The 15,432-nt window shown below is 39.0% G+C and overlaps 1 protein-coding gene across 1 annotated transcript in view; it reads right to left on the bottom strand.

Moving 5' to 3' along the window:
• Positions 1 to 15,432, bottom strand: part of ZSWIM5 (zinc finger SWIM-type containing 5) — a 258,359-nt gene that overhangs the window by 68,833 nt on the left and 174,094 nt on the right. The window contains exon 2 of the mRNA XM_078451987.1: positions 1,904 to 2,260. Coding sequence (XP_078308113.1) covers positions 1,904 to 2,260 — 357 coding nt within the window. The remainder of the gene's footprint in view (positions 1 to 1,903; positions 2,261 to 15,432) is intronic.

Below are 15,432 nucleotides of genomic sequence, written 5' to 3'. Positions count from 1 at the left end.
CTGTCCCCTTTTTCATTATCATTGCCAATATCAACATTGGTTAGTAGAAATAGATTAGGAAAGGCCTTGTGGAATACTAGGGAAGCTGGGAGTAGAAAGCTAGTATTAGTATGGAATAGACACAGGTACAGAAGTAGTAGTTCCTGGGGAAGGTTGAGGATCACACTCAAGTTCAGTGTGGCAACCTAAACCTAACTTCAGAAAATAAGATGGGTGGTGTAACAAAAGATAAAAATTGCTTTAGCACAGTGGTAAAGAGGGAAGAGGATGGTTTTGGTGACAGCAGTGGTATGAACAAGACAGGTGCAATAAGGTCCTCAACCAAGATGGTCACATGAAGAAAAGGCAAGAGAGCTTGGAAATAGGCAAAAATTCTGAGAAAGAGTCAATGGGAATAAAGCATGAAAACAGGGGACAACCTAGTCATAGGGGTACAGAGCAGTATTTCTCTTTGGTGCTACAGACCTTGGGATGAGGCAGAACTCAGGTTTCTAAGAGCTCTAGAGTTAAGGAGGCCACAGAAGTAGAACAGCCTTACTATGTGGGATGAGAGATATTTGAAGCTACTCTTTAAGAGTATCACTTAGAGAGGGCTCAGTTATTATATATATACCACAGCTTTCTGTATAAAGCAATAGAAGATTATTTCTGCTAGTTAGCAAGAGTTCCTGGAAGCCTGTCGGTCTGACTACCCTTGTTTCTGAGGAGTGGTGAGGTTGTGTATAGGACTTGATTAGTTCTATTGAACAACTGGGAGAGGCAGAACCTTTGGCACATGGATTACAATATCATACAGACCATCCACCTGGTCTCATTGCCTCTTTTACATTAGTGCCAAAATTATCTGCTAAAAATAGATAGTATAGAGAAGCATAAAAACCTTGAGTTTTGAAGTCAAGTGTGTATGGGTTATAATTTCCTTATTTAAAAAATGGAAGTAGTTAAAACACCTATTTCACAGAGTAGTTTTGAAAGCTAAATGAATCAACATATGTGGAGTCCTTTGTATCATACCTGGAACATAGGATCTAACAAACAAAACGCCTTCTCAAAATTCTTCAGTGATTTCCTGTGATAAAGTCTTTACAACCTGGCTTTATTACAAAAACAACTATTTGTTTCAAACTTAGCTGTCTTTTCTTTCTTCCCCCACACCCCTTTTCTTCCTTTTAGAGAGAGATGGAGAGAGCATGCAAGCATGGGAGATGGGCAGAGGGAGAGAAAGAGAATACCAAGCAGGCTCCATGCTCAGCACAGAGCCTGACACGGGGCTTGATCCCACAACTCAGGGATCATTACCTGAGCTAATATCAAGAGTGGGACGCTCAATCAACTGAGCCACGCAGGTGCCCCAAACGTATCTGTCTTTTCTACTAGATTATAAGCTACCTGAAGGCAGGAATCATGTCTGTTTTATGCTCTCAACAATCAGCACTATTGCTTGCACAGAGCAGGTTCTCAATATATACTTGTTGAATGAGTAAGTGAGCACAATACTAAAAGATGCTCTTTAGAATGACCCTGATGCTATGTAGGATCCTAAAATGTTAAGAGAATTCTTATATATATCTAATTTCACTGAATGACACAAATTATTTTTTGCTTTCTCTCACTCCTGAATATTCCAGGCTCCTGGGGCAGGTATTATACGGACAAACAAAGTCCAAAAAACTAGATCACTACATAACTCTAACATTCTCTGTCCTTTTTTTGCAAAGAGTTTTATAAGACAGACAACTGGACTGCTTCAAAAAACTAAGAGTTGAATAGTTGATTTGATGGAATGAACTGATTTCAGGTTAAGTGATCACAATTGCAAAAATATTAACAAAAAATCCCAACCTCTAAACATGCAATAAAGCAACAAAGTAGATTTTTAGCAACAAAAATGTTGTATAATTACCATTCACTTGGTTGATTTCTGAGTTGGAGGATAGAATCTCATCTGCCAGTTTCTGCGCAGTAGGAAGAACTTCAGTGTGGTGTGCCGTGATTAAATATTGAATAAACTTCTGTAGCTGGTCCCTATTCATCTGGAAAAGGGTTTCTGAGATAGGAAGACGCAATTTGACTTGCTCTGGTTTACGGATCCTGTAGAGTGAGAGTGCCACCACATGAGCACAGTAGAATATATCTTTGTTCCCACAGCCACATGTCACTGAGGTGATTTTGCATCTGTCAAAACTGATTGCAACTTTGTAAGTCACTGCTGGTTCAGAAGTGGTAGCTGGCTCAGTTACTGTACCACTGAGATGGAAGCCTAAGGAAACAAAGAAAGTGCGTTTAGAGATTCTGCAATAAGAAACTTGGAAGATTTTCATTTTGCATTTCAATTAATCGATTCAGAAACTTTTTGCTAAGTTATCTCCTGTATATGTGGTAGGCTCTGCCATAGCACAAAGGTCAATGAAACTCAGGTACAGCTCTAAAGGAACACAATATCTAGAAAAAGAATCCTTACCCTGGAGTCCACAAACCTCGTGAACTAATAATATGAAAACTTGTTGTGTATACATGTACATTTGCTAGGGGGGCAGGGATAGTTCATAGCTTTCATCATAGTCTAAAAAGGTTAACAAGGAACCCCAAATAAGTTAAAAACCTCTAAGGTACACTGTAAACTCTTTGGGAGAAAAGACAAGGCTACAAATGAAATAAGTACAATCTAGATTAAGGCAAGTGCCATAAATCCAAGAGAAACCAAAGGAATGCCACAAGAAAGGACAGGAGAAAGAACAAAGAGAATACTGACATTTCTTCCTTAAAACATACAATTCCAAAATGGTGGCCATGTGGGATACCAAAAAGGTAAGAAACCTCATAAAATATGGAAAGCACAGCTTGGTGCAGTGAGACTATGCAGTGTTACACCTCGACTTACTAGCACATAGCACTAATAATTTTGTAATGTAGGGAGAATAATTCAGTCATTTAAACCAATTAATGAGATCTTAAGTGTCAGACTGCTAGGCCTCGGGATATTAACAAAAAAAGGAGAAAGGATATCAAATATTTGTAAAGCACCTATCACATAGCACAACTGTATCTGGTGTTTTTAATAATTTATCACAACATTATGAGGTTGCTATTATTTTCCTTATTTTATTTTTTATTTTATTTAAGTTTACTTATTTTGAGAGAGAGAGAGAGTGCACACACGAGTGGGTGAGGGGCAGAGAGAGGGAGAGAGAAAGAATCCTAAGCAGGCTCCACACTCAGCATAGAGCCCAAGACAAAGCTCTGTCCCACGAACTATAAGATCAGGATCCGAGCCGAAATCAAGTGTCAGATGCTTAACCGACTGAGCTACCCAGACTCCCCTATTTTTCTTATTTTTAAAGTTGTGTAAACTGGGGCTCAGAAAGGTTAAGTAATTTGCTTAAAACCTCTCAGGTAGTAAATGACAGACCTGAGTTTTGGAACCAGGCCTGAATGACTCCAAAGTTCATTTTCTTTCATTTATATTACACTACCTCTAAAAGATGCCATGACAAAGTCCTTATCCTCAAAAATCAGACAAATAAATAAATAAATGATTACAATATGGTGTGTCAAATGGTATATCAGGGACAGGAGACTTTCCTGTCCTTGGAGACTTTCCTGCTTAACTGCACTGCACACTGTGAACAGGGAAGCAATTTTATATAAACTTTTATCTGTTGGAGAATAGTTGACAAATAATAAAGATGTATATATAAGTTTCAGAGCTACCACTGTGACCCAGCAGAATTTAAAAATGCAGACAGAAAACTTTCCAAAGTTCAAGTTTCAGATAATCATGGTTAATTAAAATAAGACCCAAATTTAAAAACATACAATCTGGCAAAATTAACACTACTAAAAGGCACATTTATGTTCAATCCAAAGAAAGGTGCACACTACTAAAAAAGTTAAGATTAATTTCCAGAGCAAGAAAAATATCCAAGACTTATTTGCTAAAACTTTATTAGCTTCCAGGTATATTTTTAAAACTTCACAGAAATTTTTTCTCAGCTAAACTTAGCTTCAGATTTAAAAATATTTATTGTCATATTTTAAAGGCAAAGTAAACAAGTTACATCCAAATATGATTAAGTGTGGATAAAGACTGCCTTCACTTTATATTATTTATTTTTATATAGTGATTCACAATTCCATATATCACCTAGTTGCCCTGCCCGTCACAAGTGAACACATTAATCCTCATCACATATTTACTCATCCTCCACCCCCCACTCCTCTGGTAACCAAGTTTGTTCTCCACAATTGAAAGTCTGTTTCTTGATTTGTCTCTCTCTATCTCTCTTTGACCCTCCTTTGCCCTTTTGTTTCATTTCTTAAATTTCACATTTGAGTGAAATCATATGGTATTTGTGTTTCTCTGACTCATTTCATTTAGCATTATACTCTTTAGCTCTATCCATGTCATTGCAAATGGTAAGATTTCATTCTTTTTTATGGCTGAATAATATTCTTTTGTATGTATAACACAACTTCTTTATCCATTCATCTATTGACAAACACTTGGGCTGCTTTCATATCTTGGCTATTGTAAGAAATGCTGCTTTAACATAGGGGTGCATGTATCCCTTTGAATTAGTGTTTATGTATTCTTTGAGTAAATGCCCACTAGTGAGATTACTGGATCATAGGGTAGTTCTATTTTTAACCCTTTAAGAAACCTCCATACTGTTTTCCACAGTGGCTGCACCAGTTTGCATTCCCACCAACAGCATACAATGTTGCTCTTTTTCCACATCGTCACCAACATCCCTTGTTTCTTGTTTTTGATTTTAGCCATTCTGACAGGTGTGAAGGGATATTTTATTGTAGTTTTGATTTGCATTTCTCTGATGATGAGTGATGTGGAGCATCTTTTCATGTGTCTGTTTGCCATCTGTCCTCTTTGGAGAAATGTCTGTTTACGTCTTCTGCCCATTTTTAAATTGGATTATTACCTTTTTGGGTGTTGAGTTTTATATGTTCTTTATATATTTTGGCTGCTAACCCTTTATTGGATATATCATTTGCAAATATCTTTTCCCATTGCATAGGTTGTTTTTTGTTTTATTGTTTCCTTTGCTTCGCAAAAGCTTTTTAATGTTTTTTAATGTTTATTTTTGAGAGAGAGAGAGAGAGAGTGAGCAGGGGAGGGGCAGAGAGAGAGGGAGACAGAATCTGAAGCAGGCTCCAGGCTCTGACCTTTCAGCACAGAGCCCAATGCAGGTTCAAACTCATGAACCGTGAGATCATGACCTGAGCTGAAGCCGGACACTTAACCAACTGAACCACCCAGGCACCCCAAAAGCTTTTTATTTTAATGTAGTCCCAATAGTCTATTTTTTATTTTGTTTCCCTTGCCTCAGGCAACATATCTAGAAAAGTATTGCTACTACCAATGTCAAAGAGATTACAACCTGTGTTCTCTTCAAGGATTTTTATGGTTTCAGGTCTCCCATTTGGTCCTTAACCCATTTTTATTTTATTTTTGTGTATGGTGTAAGAAAGTGGTCTAGTTTCATTCTTTTGCATGCTGGTGTCTGCTTTTCCCAACACCATTTGTTGAAGAGACTCTTTCCCACTGGATATTCTTTTCTGCTTTGTTGAAGATTAACTGATCATATACTTGTGGGTTTATTTCTGGGTTTTCTATTCTGTTCCATTAATCTATGCATCTGTTTGAAAGTTCCAGTACCACACTGTTCTGATTACTGCAGCTTTGTAGTAGAATTTGAAGTCTGGAATTGTGATGCCTCCAGCTTCTTTTTCAAGGTTGCTTTGGCTATGGGGGTCTTCTGCGGTTCCACAGAAATTTTAGAATTTTTTGCTCTAGTTCTGTGAAAAGTGCTATTGGTATTTTGATGGGATTACATTAAATGTATAGACTGCTTTGGGCAATACAGACATTTTAACAAAATTTGTTCTTCCAATCCATGAGCATGACTGTCTTTCCACTTCTTTGTGTCATTTTCAGTTTCTTTTATCAGTGTTTTCTCGTTTTCAGAGTACAGGTCTCTCACCTCTTTGGTCAGGTCTATTCCTAGGTACCTTATTATTTTTGTGCAATTGTAAATGGGATTGTTTTCTTAATTTCTCTTTCTCCTCCTTCATTATTGGTGTATAGAAATGAAACAGATTTCTGTACACTGATTTTGTATCCTGCAACTCTTCTGAATTCCTTTATTAGTTCCAGTAGTGTTTTTTTTTTTTTTTTCCTTTTTTGGTGGAGTCTTTCAGGTATCCTATGTAGAGTATCATGTCATCTACAAACAGTGGAAGTTTTACTTCTTCCTTACTGATTTGGGTGCATTTTATTCTTTTTGTTTTCTGATTGCTATGGCTAGGACTTCCAGTACAATGTTGAATAAAAATGGTGAGAGTGGACGTCCTTGTCCTGTTCCTGACCTTAGGGAAAAAGCTCTAAGTTTTTCACCATTAAAGATGATGTTAGCTGTGGGTTTTTCATATATGGCCTTTATTATGTTGCGGTATATACCCTGTAAACATACATTGTTGAAGGTTTTAACCATGAATGGATGTTGTACTTTGCCAAATACTTTTTCTACATCTACTGAAATGATCACGTGGTACATATCCTTTTCCTTGTTGATGTGATGCATCATGTTGATTGACTTGTGAATACTGAACCAACCTTGCAACCCACTTGATGTGATGAATGATTTAAAAAAAATTTTTTAACGTTTTTATTTATTATTTTTGAGAGAGAGAGAGACAGAGCATGAGCAGGGGAAGGGCAGAGAGAGAGAGGGAGACACAGAATCCAAAGCAGGCTCCAGGCTCTGAGCTGTCAGCATAGAGCCCAATGCAGGGCTCGAACTCACTGACTGTGAGATCATGACCTGAGCGGAAGTCGGAAGGAAGCCCAACTGACTGAGCCACCCAGGAGCCCTGATGAATGATTTTTTAAATGCATTGTTGGATTCGGTTTGCTAGTATTTTGATGAGGGTTTTTGCATCTATGTTCATCAGACATATTGCCCTGTAGTTCTCTTTTCTAGTGATGTCTTTATCTGGTTTTTGTACCAGAATAATGCTGGCCTCATAGGATAAATTTGGAAGTTTTTCCTTCCTTTTCTGTTTTTTGGAATAGTTTGAGAATAGGTTTTAACTCTTTAAATACTTGGTAGAATTCACCCGTGAAGCCATCTGATCCTGGACTTTTGTCTGTTGGGAGTTTTTTGATTACTGATTCGAATTCTTTGCAGGTAATTATCTGCTGAAATTTTCTATTTCTTCCTGGTTCAGTTTTGTTGTATGTTTCTGGAATTCGTCCATTTCTTCTAGGTTGTCTGATTTCTGGCATGTGGTTTTTCATAATATTCTCTTAATAATTTTATTTCTGTGGTATTTGTTGTTATTTCTCCTCTCTCATTTGTGCTTTTATTTATTTGGGTCCTTTCTCTGTTTTCTTGTTAAGTGTGGCTAGGTTTATCAGTTTTATTGCTTTTTTCCAAGAACTAGCTCCTCATTTCATTGATCTGTTGTATTTTTTTTTTTTTTAGTTTCAGTATTATTTATTTGTGGTCTAATCTTTATAAATTTTTTTTTCAACGTTTTTTATTTATTTTTGGGACAGAGAGAGACAGAGCATGAACGGGGGAGGGGCAGAGAGAGAGGGAGACACAGAATCGGAAACAGGCTCCAGGCTCCGAGCCATCAGCCCAGAGCCTGACGCGGGGCTCGAACTCACGGACCGGACCGCGAGATCGTGACCTGGCTGAAGTCGGACGCTCAACCGACTGCGCCACCCAGGCCCCTAATCTTTATAAATTTTAAATGTTTTATTTTTTTGTTTTGGGGGGGGGGGGAGGAGCAGAAAGAGAGGGATAGAGGATCCAAAGCAGGCCCTGCACTGAAAGTAGCAAGCCTGATACAGGGCTCAAATTCATGAGCTGTGAGATCATGCCCTGAGCCAAAGACAGATGGCTCAACCAACTGAGCCACCCAGGTGCCCCAATTTCTGCTCTAATCTTTATTATTTCCTTTCTTTGGCTGGTTTTAGTTTTTGTTGGTGTTCTTTTTCTAGCTCCTTTAGGTGTAGGTTAAATTGTTTACTTGAAATTCCTCTTGCTTCTTGAGGAAGGCCTGTATTGCTATAAACTTCCTTCTTAGAACTGTTTTTGCTCTGTCTCAACAGTTTTAAACTGTTCTGTATTCATTTTCATTTGCTTCCATGTGCTTTTTAATTTCTTCTTTTATTTCCTGGTTGATCCATCCATTGTTAGTAGCATGGTATTTAATCCCTATGCATTTGTGATCTTTCCAAATTTTTTCTTGTGGTTGACTTCTAGTTTCATAGCATTGTGGTCAGAAAATATGCATGGTATAACTTTGATCTTTTTGAATTTGTTGAGGCTTGTCTTGTGGCTTAATATGTGATCTATTCTAGAGAATGTTCCATGTGCACTTGAAAAGAATGTGTATTCTGCTGTTTTAGGATGGAATGTTCTGAATATATCTGTTAAATCCATCTGTTTCACTATGTCATTCAAAGACATTGTTTCCTAGGTGATTTTCTGTTTAGATGATCTGTCCATTGATGTAAGTGGGGTGTTAAAGTCCTCTAGTGCTATTGTATTATTATTGATTAGTTCCTCTGTGTTTGTTATTACCTGTTTTATGTATTTGAGTGCTTCCATATTGGGTCCATAAATATTTACAATTGTTATATCTTCTTGTTGGATTGTCCCCCTTATTATTATATAGTGTCCTTCTTTGCCTCTTGTTACAGTCTTTGCTTTAAAGTCTATTTCGTCCGATGTAAGTACTGCCACTCTGGCTTGCTTTTGACATCTATTTGGATGATAGATGTTTCTCTTTCTCTATTCCCTCACTTTCAATCTCCAGGCGTCTTTTGGTCTAAAATTAGTCTTTGTAGGCAGTGTATAGATGAGTCTTGTTTTTTTTTGTTTTATTTAAAAAAAATTTTTTTAATGTTTATTTATTATTGAGAGACAGAGAGAGACAGAGCATGAGCAGGGGAGGGGCAGAGACAGGAGGAGACACAGAATCCAAAGCAGGCTCCAGGCTCTGAGCTGTCAGCACAGAGCCTGACACGGGGCTCAAACTCACAAACCGCGAGATCATGACCTAAGCCGAAGTTGGACGCTCAACTGACTGAGCCACCCAGGCGCCCCAAGATGAGTCTTGTTTTTATATCCATTTTGTCACCCCATGTCTTTGATTGGAGTGTTTAGGCCATTTACATTCAAAACAATTATTGATACATACGTATTTATTGGCATTTTATTAGTTTCCAAAAAAATTTTTTTCATGTTTATTTTTGAGAGAGAGAGAGAAAGAGAGTGAGAGTGAGCATGAGCAGGGAAGGGGCAGAGAGAGAGGAAGACATAGAATTTGAAGCAGGCTCCAGACTCTGAGCTGTCAGCACAGAGCCCGACATGGGGCCCAAACTCACAAACTGTGAGATCATGACCTGAGCCGATGTTGGCCACTTAACTGACTGAGCCACCCAGGCGCCCCAATTTATTATTTTTGTTTCTGAAGATTTTCTCTGATCCTTTGTTGTCTTTCTCTCTTTCATGGGTTGCTCATTTTCTTTAGCGATTTGAATTCTCTTTATTCTTTGCATATTTAATAGTGGTTTTTGATATATGGTACCATTAGGTTTGTATATAACTCTTCTGCATATAACAGTCTATATTATATTGATGGTCATTTAAGTTTGAATCCATTTTTTACTCCTCTCCTCCCATGTTTTTTAGGGATATGGTGTCATATTTTACAACTTTTTCTTCTGTGAGTTCCTTGACTGTTTTATACAGAAATATTCATTTTTAGTGCTTTTTTGTTTTCTACCTTCACACTGTCATTTGTGGTCTTTCCTTTCCACTCAAAGAGTCCCCTTTAATATTTCTTGCAGAGGGACGCCTGGGTGGCTCAGCAGTTAAGTGTCCAACTCTTGGTTTCGGGTCAAGTCATGATCTCAAGGTTCGTGGGTTCATGTCCTGCATTAGGCTCTGTGCTGACGGTGCAGAGCCTGCTTGGGATACTCTCCCTCCCTCTCTCTCTGCCCCTCCCTCACTTGCTCTCTTTGTCTCTCTCTCAAAAATAAATAAACTTAAATTTTTTTTCCTTTAAAAATATTTCTTTCAGGGCTGGTTTAGCGGTTATGAACTCCTTTAGTTTTTGTCAAGGAAACTATATATCTCTCTCTATTCTGAATGATACCCTTGCTATATAGACTATTCTTGGCTGCAGGTTTTTCCCATTCAGCACTTTGAATATATCATGCCACTGCTTTCTGGCTTGGAAATTTTCTGCTGAAAAGTCCACAGATAGTTTTGTGGGGTTTCCTTTGTATGTAACTGTCTTCTTTTATTTTGCTGGTTTTTAATATTTTTTTCTTCATCATTATATTTTGCCAACTTAATTACAATATGTCTTAGTGTGGATCTGCTATCGTTGATTTTGATGGGTGTTCTCTGTGCCTCTGGGATCTAGATATCTGTTTCCTTTCCCACGTTAGGGAAGTTTTCAGCTATTCTTTCTTCAAATTAAATTTTCTGCTCTCCTTTCTCTCTGTTCTTCTTCTGGGACTCCTATAATATGAATGTTATTATGTTTGATAAAGTTCCTTAAGGAAACTCGGTCACCTTATCAAACATAATAATTCTTATTTTGCATAATTCTTTTTTCTCTCCCCTGTTCAGCTTGATTACTTTCCATTACTCTGGAAATGGAAGTTGGAATTAATGGGTCATCAATTCATCCCTTTGCTTCTTTCAGCTTGCTGTTCATTCGATCAAGTGTGTTTCTCTCTGCTATGTTATTCCTTATCTCTGTGTTAAGGGTCTCACTGATGTCCTCCACTCTTTTCTCAAGTCCAGTATCTTGATGATCATTACTGTAAATTCTCTATCAGGCATATTACCTATATCTGTTTTGCTTATATCTCTGGCCATGGCCTTCTCCTGTCTTTCATTTGGGATAAATTTCTCTTTTAATTTTGTCTAAGTCTCTGTGTCTGTCTCTGTGTGTTAGGAAAGTCAGCGATGTCTCCTGTTCTTGAGGGTAATGGCTTTATAAGGAAGAGTCCTGCTATGTAGTGCCCCCTGTGCCCCAGGGCCTGACTCTTCCAGGAGTGTCTCCAAGACTGTCTTCACGTTAGAACTAAGGAAGAGAACTGCAGGGTTGAAAAGCAGCTCTTTTCTAGAACTATATCGACCAAACGTGGCCAGTAGAGTTATACAGCAGAGAGCATATTATACTGGGATTAGGCAGTCAGGATCTGCTATTAAGTATGTAGTCTTGGGAGACTCACTTCACAACTCTGAATTTCAGCTTCCTCCTCAGTAAAGTGGGGATAATTATACCTGCCCTATTTCTCAGAAGTGGTTTATAAAACTGTAAAGTGTCCCATAGATTTATTATTCATGCTTTTATGCAATTTTTGTTAATGAGTCTCCATGTCAAGGAATCAGAGAGAACTTCCCCAATGGCCAAGTTTCCCAGTGGTTGAAAACAAGGTGCTAAGAAAGTACATTATTAATTTCACTTAGGCCACTCAGGAGCATTTAGCACATTCTTGAGAAATGACCTAAGTCTTAATGAAAAGAGACACCCCATAGAAGGGTAACTTTAAAATTTCAAATATGCCAGTGATGTCAATGTAGGAAGAGCTTAGGTTCTAAGCTTCTGAATCTAAAAGTTGAATATAAACATTTCTACTTGAACAGTTCAATGTTTTGGGGCACCTGTGTTTTGAGGCAGCACAGTCTCTTAACCCAAATCTCTAATTCCTTTTCTGAATGCAAATGAGTAAGAATATTGGTAAGATTTGGGCAGAAACAATGGTTATCTTATTAAGATAGAAGCCCCACTAGGGCAGGGCTTTCTCTCTGTGTGTTCATCACTACAAAAACCAAAATATCTTTGCCTACATGAAAAAGAGACTGGACCTCAGCTTCCATGTTTTTTAAAATGAGAGGCTGGTCTAGAAGACATCTAAGGTTCATTCTCGCTAGAATATTAATTGATTTTATAGTGACTATCACTGAATTTATTATTATATCTTTCCTAGAACAAGGGTACTTTTGGGATTTAAAGAGTATGTAATAATAGTTAACCTTTATGATTTAAAGAATGTGTAATAATAGCTAATCTTTATGAGTGCCTCCCAATTGTTAGGCTCTATTCTAAATGCTTTACATGCATTTAACTCATTAAATTTTCACAATTTTTATGAATCTTTTAGTAAGTGTGATCTAAGTTTTATGTGTCAATATGACTAAGCTATAGGACCCCATTATTGAAACACTAATCTAGGTATTGCTGTAGAAGTATTTTGTAGCTGTGGTTAACATATAAAATCAGTTGACTTTAACTAAAGGAAATTAACCTCAATAATGTGGGTAGATCTCATCCAATCAGTAAAAGGCTTTAAAAGCAAAACTAAGGTTTCTCTGAGAAAGAAGAAATTCTGCCTCAAGACTGTAGAATCAGATCCTGCTCAAGGATTTCCAGCTTGCTGGCCTGCCATACAGATTTCAGACTTGCCAGCTCCCATAATTGCATAGACCCATTCCTCAAAATAAATCATACATACATACATATAATATGAAATAAAACATATATACATGTTGTGTGTGTATACATATATCCTACTGCTTTTGTTCTGGAAAACCCTGATTACTATTATTCCCACTGTATGTATAAGGAAACAAGCACAGAGAGGTTAAGTAACTTGCTCAGGGTCATTCTGCTACTAAGTGGCAATGTCAAGATTTACATCCAGGCAGTCTGGCTCAAAAGCCCATACTCTACATGCTATGCTATGCTATGCTATGCTATGCTATGCTATACTATACATACTATGTAATACATACTATTACACTATACTGCTTCTGTGTATAATATTGTGTTGCATGGCAATCAATACCACATTTATAGAAACTATAAAATAATACTATCAGAAACATTATTAGAAAATAACTGTCAGGTTTACTGAAATTCTTATATTTGTTTTTATAGCATTGGTAATGGTTTGAACCCTCTATATTAATCTGGAATTAGAGACAAAATGCTGAGTATCAATTTAGATTCCAGTGATCTCCACAGTAGGTCACTATTAAATAATTCAGACATTTCTACAAAATATTTTTCAAAGCAAGTCAGACATAGCCCCCTAGAAGCTTCAGTTAAGGCCCATGATGCTCTTGGGAACATGTTCATTTGAGCTTGGTAATCTTTGGGCTCCACTGGCATAGCTCATGCTCCAGGACTAGGCCCATTTGAAAGGCAGAAGACTCTGAGTGGCTCTGTGGAAGTTTCCTTGCTGTGAGTTCCTTTTTCCCTTCATAGCTTTTAGAATGTAAACTGAAAGTCAGTTTAAAATATTTGTACTTCTTTCCTTATTTTAACCTAATAACATTTTTTTTGTAAAAGTCTAATTACTCCTAAGAATAAAGCTACATAGAATAGGTTCAATTAGTGTTTCTTTCCCCTTGCAACCCTAACTGCCATAAACATGTCCATCAATAATTTGCTGATTTAAGCAAATGTATAGAAGCCTATAAATCTCTATTGAATCCAGCATGCACTTACTGAATATCCACTGTGTGCTCTTTTTTAATTTTTAACTCTCTTATTTGGACATTTCCAAACAAAGAAGTAAAGAGGGCTCAGTATAATGAGACCCCATGTTTCCATCACTCAGCTTCAATAATTTTCAACAGAGACATAAACTGGCTTAGTCTTTACCCTTTCCCAACTCTCTCTATCCTCTCCAAGGGATTATACTGAAGTAAACCCCAGAAATATAATTTCATTGCTAAATACTTCTACATACATTTCTAAAAGATACGAGTTTAAAATTAGTAGTAGTTCCTTAAAATCAAATATCCAGTATTCACACCACCACAACCGACTTTTTAAAAAGATCTCAGACATTTCCTGGGGAGTGCCGGAAGATGGCGGCGTAGGAGGACGCGGGGCTCACAGCGCGTCCTGCCGATCACTTAGATTCCACCTACACCTGCCTAAAGAACCCAGAAAACCGCCAGAGGATTAGCAGAAGGGAGTCTCCGGAGTCAAGCGCAGACTAGAGGCCCACGGAAGAGGGTAGGAAGGGCGGCGAGGCGGTGCGCGCTCCACGGACTGGCGGGAGGGAGCCGGGGCGGAGGGGCGGCTCGCCGGCCAAGCAGAGCCCCCGAGTCTGGCTGGCAAAAGCGGAGGGGCCGGACAGACTGTGTTCCCACAGCAAGCGCGACTTAGCGTCTGGGAGGTCATAAGTTAACAGCTCTGCGCGGAAAGCGGGAAGGCTGGAGGACAAAGGGAGGGAGAGCTGCTGAGCCCCCGGACGGCAGAGCTCAGCTTGGCGGGGAACAAAGGCGCCAGCGCCATCTCCCCCGCCCATCCCCCAGCCAAAATCCCAAAGGGAACCAGTTCCTGCCAGGGAACTTGCTCGCTCCGCGCAAACACCCAACTCTGTGCTTCTGCGGAGCCAAACCTCCGGCAGCGGATCTGACTCCCTCCCGCTGCCACAGGGCTCCTCCTGAAGTGGATCACCTAAGGAGAAGCGAGCTAAGCCTGCCCCTCCAGCCCCCGTGCACCTTGCCTACCCACCCCAGCTAATACACCAGATCCCCAGCAACACAAGCCTGGCAGTGTGCAAGTAGCCCAGACGGGACACGCCACCCCACAGTGAATCCCGCCCCTAGGAGAGGGGAAGAGAAGGCACACACCAGTCTGACTGTGGCCCCAGCAGTGGGCTGGGGGCAGACATCGGGTCGGACTGCGGCCCCGCCCACTAACTCCAGTTATACACCACAGCACAGGGGAAGTGCACTGCAGGTCCTCACCACGCCAGGGACTCTCCAAAATGACCAAACGGAAGAATTCCCCTCAGAAGAATCTCCAGGAAATAACAACAGCTAATGAACTGATCAAAAAGGATTTAAATAATATAACAGAAAGTGAATTTAGAATAATAGTCATAAAATTAATCGCTGGGCTTGAAAACAGTATACAGAACAGCAGAGAATCTCTTGCCACAAAGATCGAGGGACTAAGGAACAGTCACGAGGAGTTGAAAAACGCTTTAAACGAATTGCAAAACAAAATGGAATCCACGATGGCTCGGCTTGAAGAGGCAGAGGAGAGAATAGGTGAACTAGAAGATAAAGTTATGGAGAAAGAGGAAGCTGAAAGAAAGAGGGATAAAAAAATCCAGGAGTATGAGGGGAAAATTAGAGAACTAAGTGATACACTAAAAAAAAATAATATACGCATAATTGGTATCCCAGAGGAGGAAGAGAGAGGGAAGGGTGCTGAAGGGGTACTTGAACAAATTATAGCTGAGAACTTCCCTGAACTGGGGAAGGAAAAAGGCATTGAAATCCAAGAGGCACAGAGAACTCCCTTCAGACGTAACTTGAATCGATCTTCTGCACGACATATCATAGTGAAACT

This window comes from Panthera onca, chromosome C1, assembly GCF_046562875.1.
Source record: "Panthera onca isolate mPanOnc1 chromosome C1, mPanOnc1 haplotype 2, whole genome shotgun sequence".
Taxonomy (NCBI): Eukaryota; Metazoa; Chordata; class Mammalia; order Carnivora; family Felidae; genus Panthera; species Panthera onca.
The sequence above is the reverse complement of the archived record's forward strand: the minus strand, read 5'-3'. Positions and strand labels throughout refer to the sequence as shown.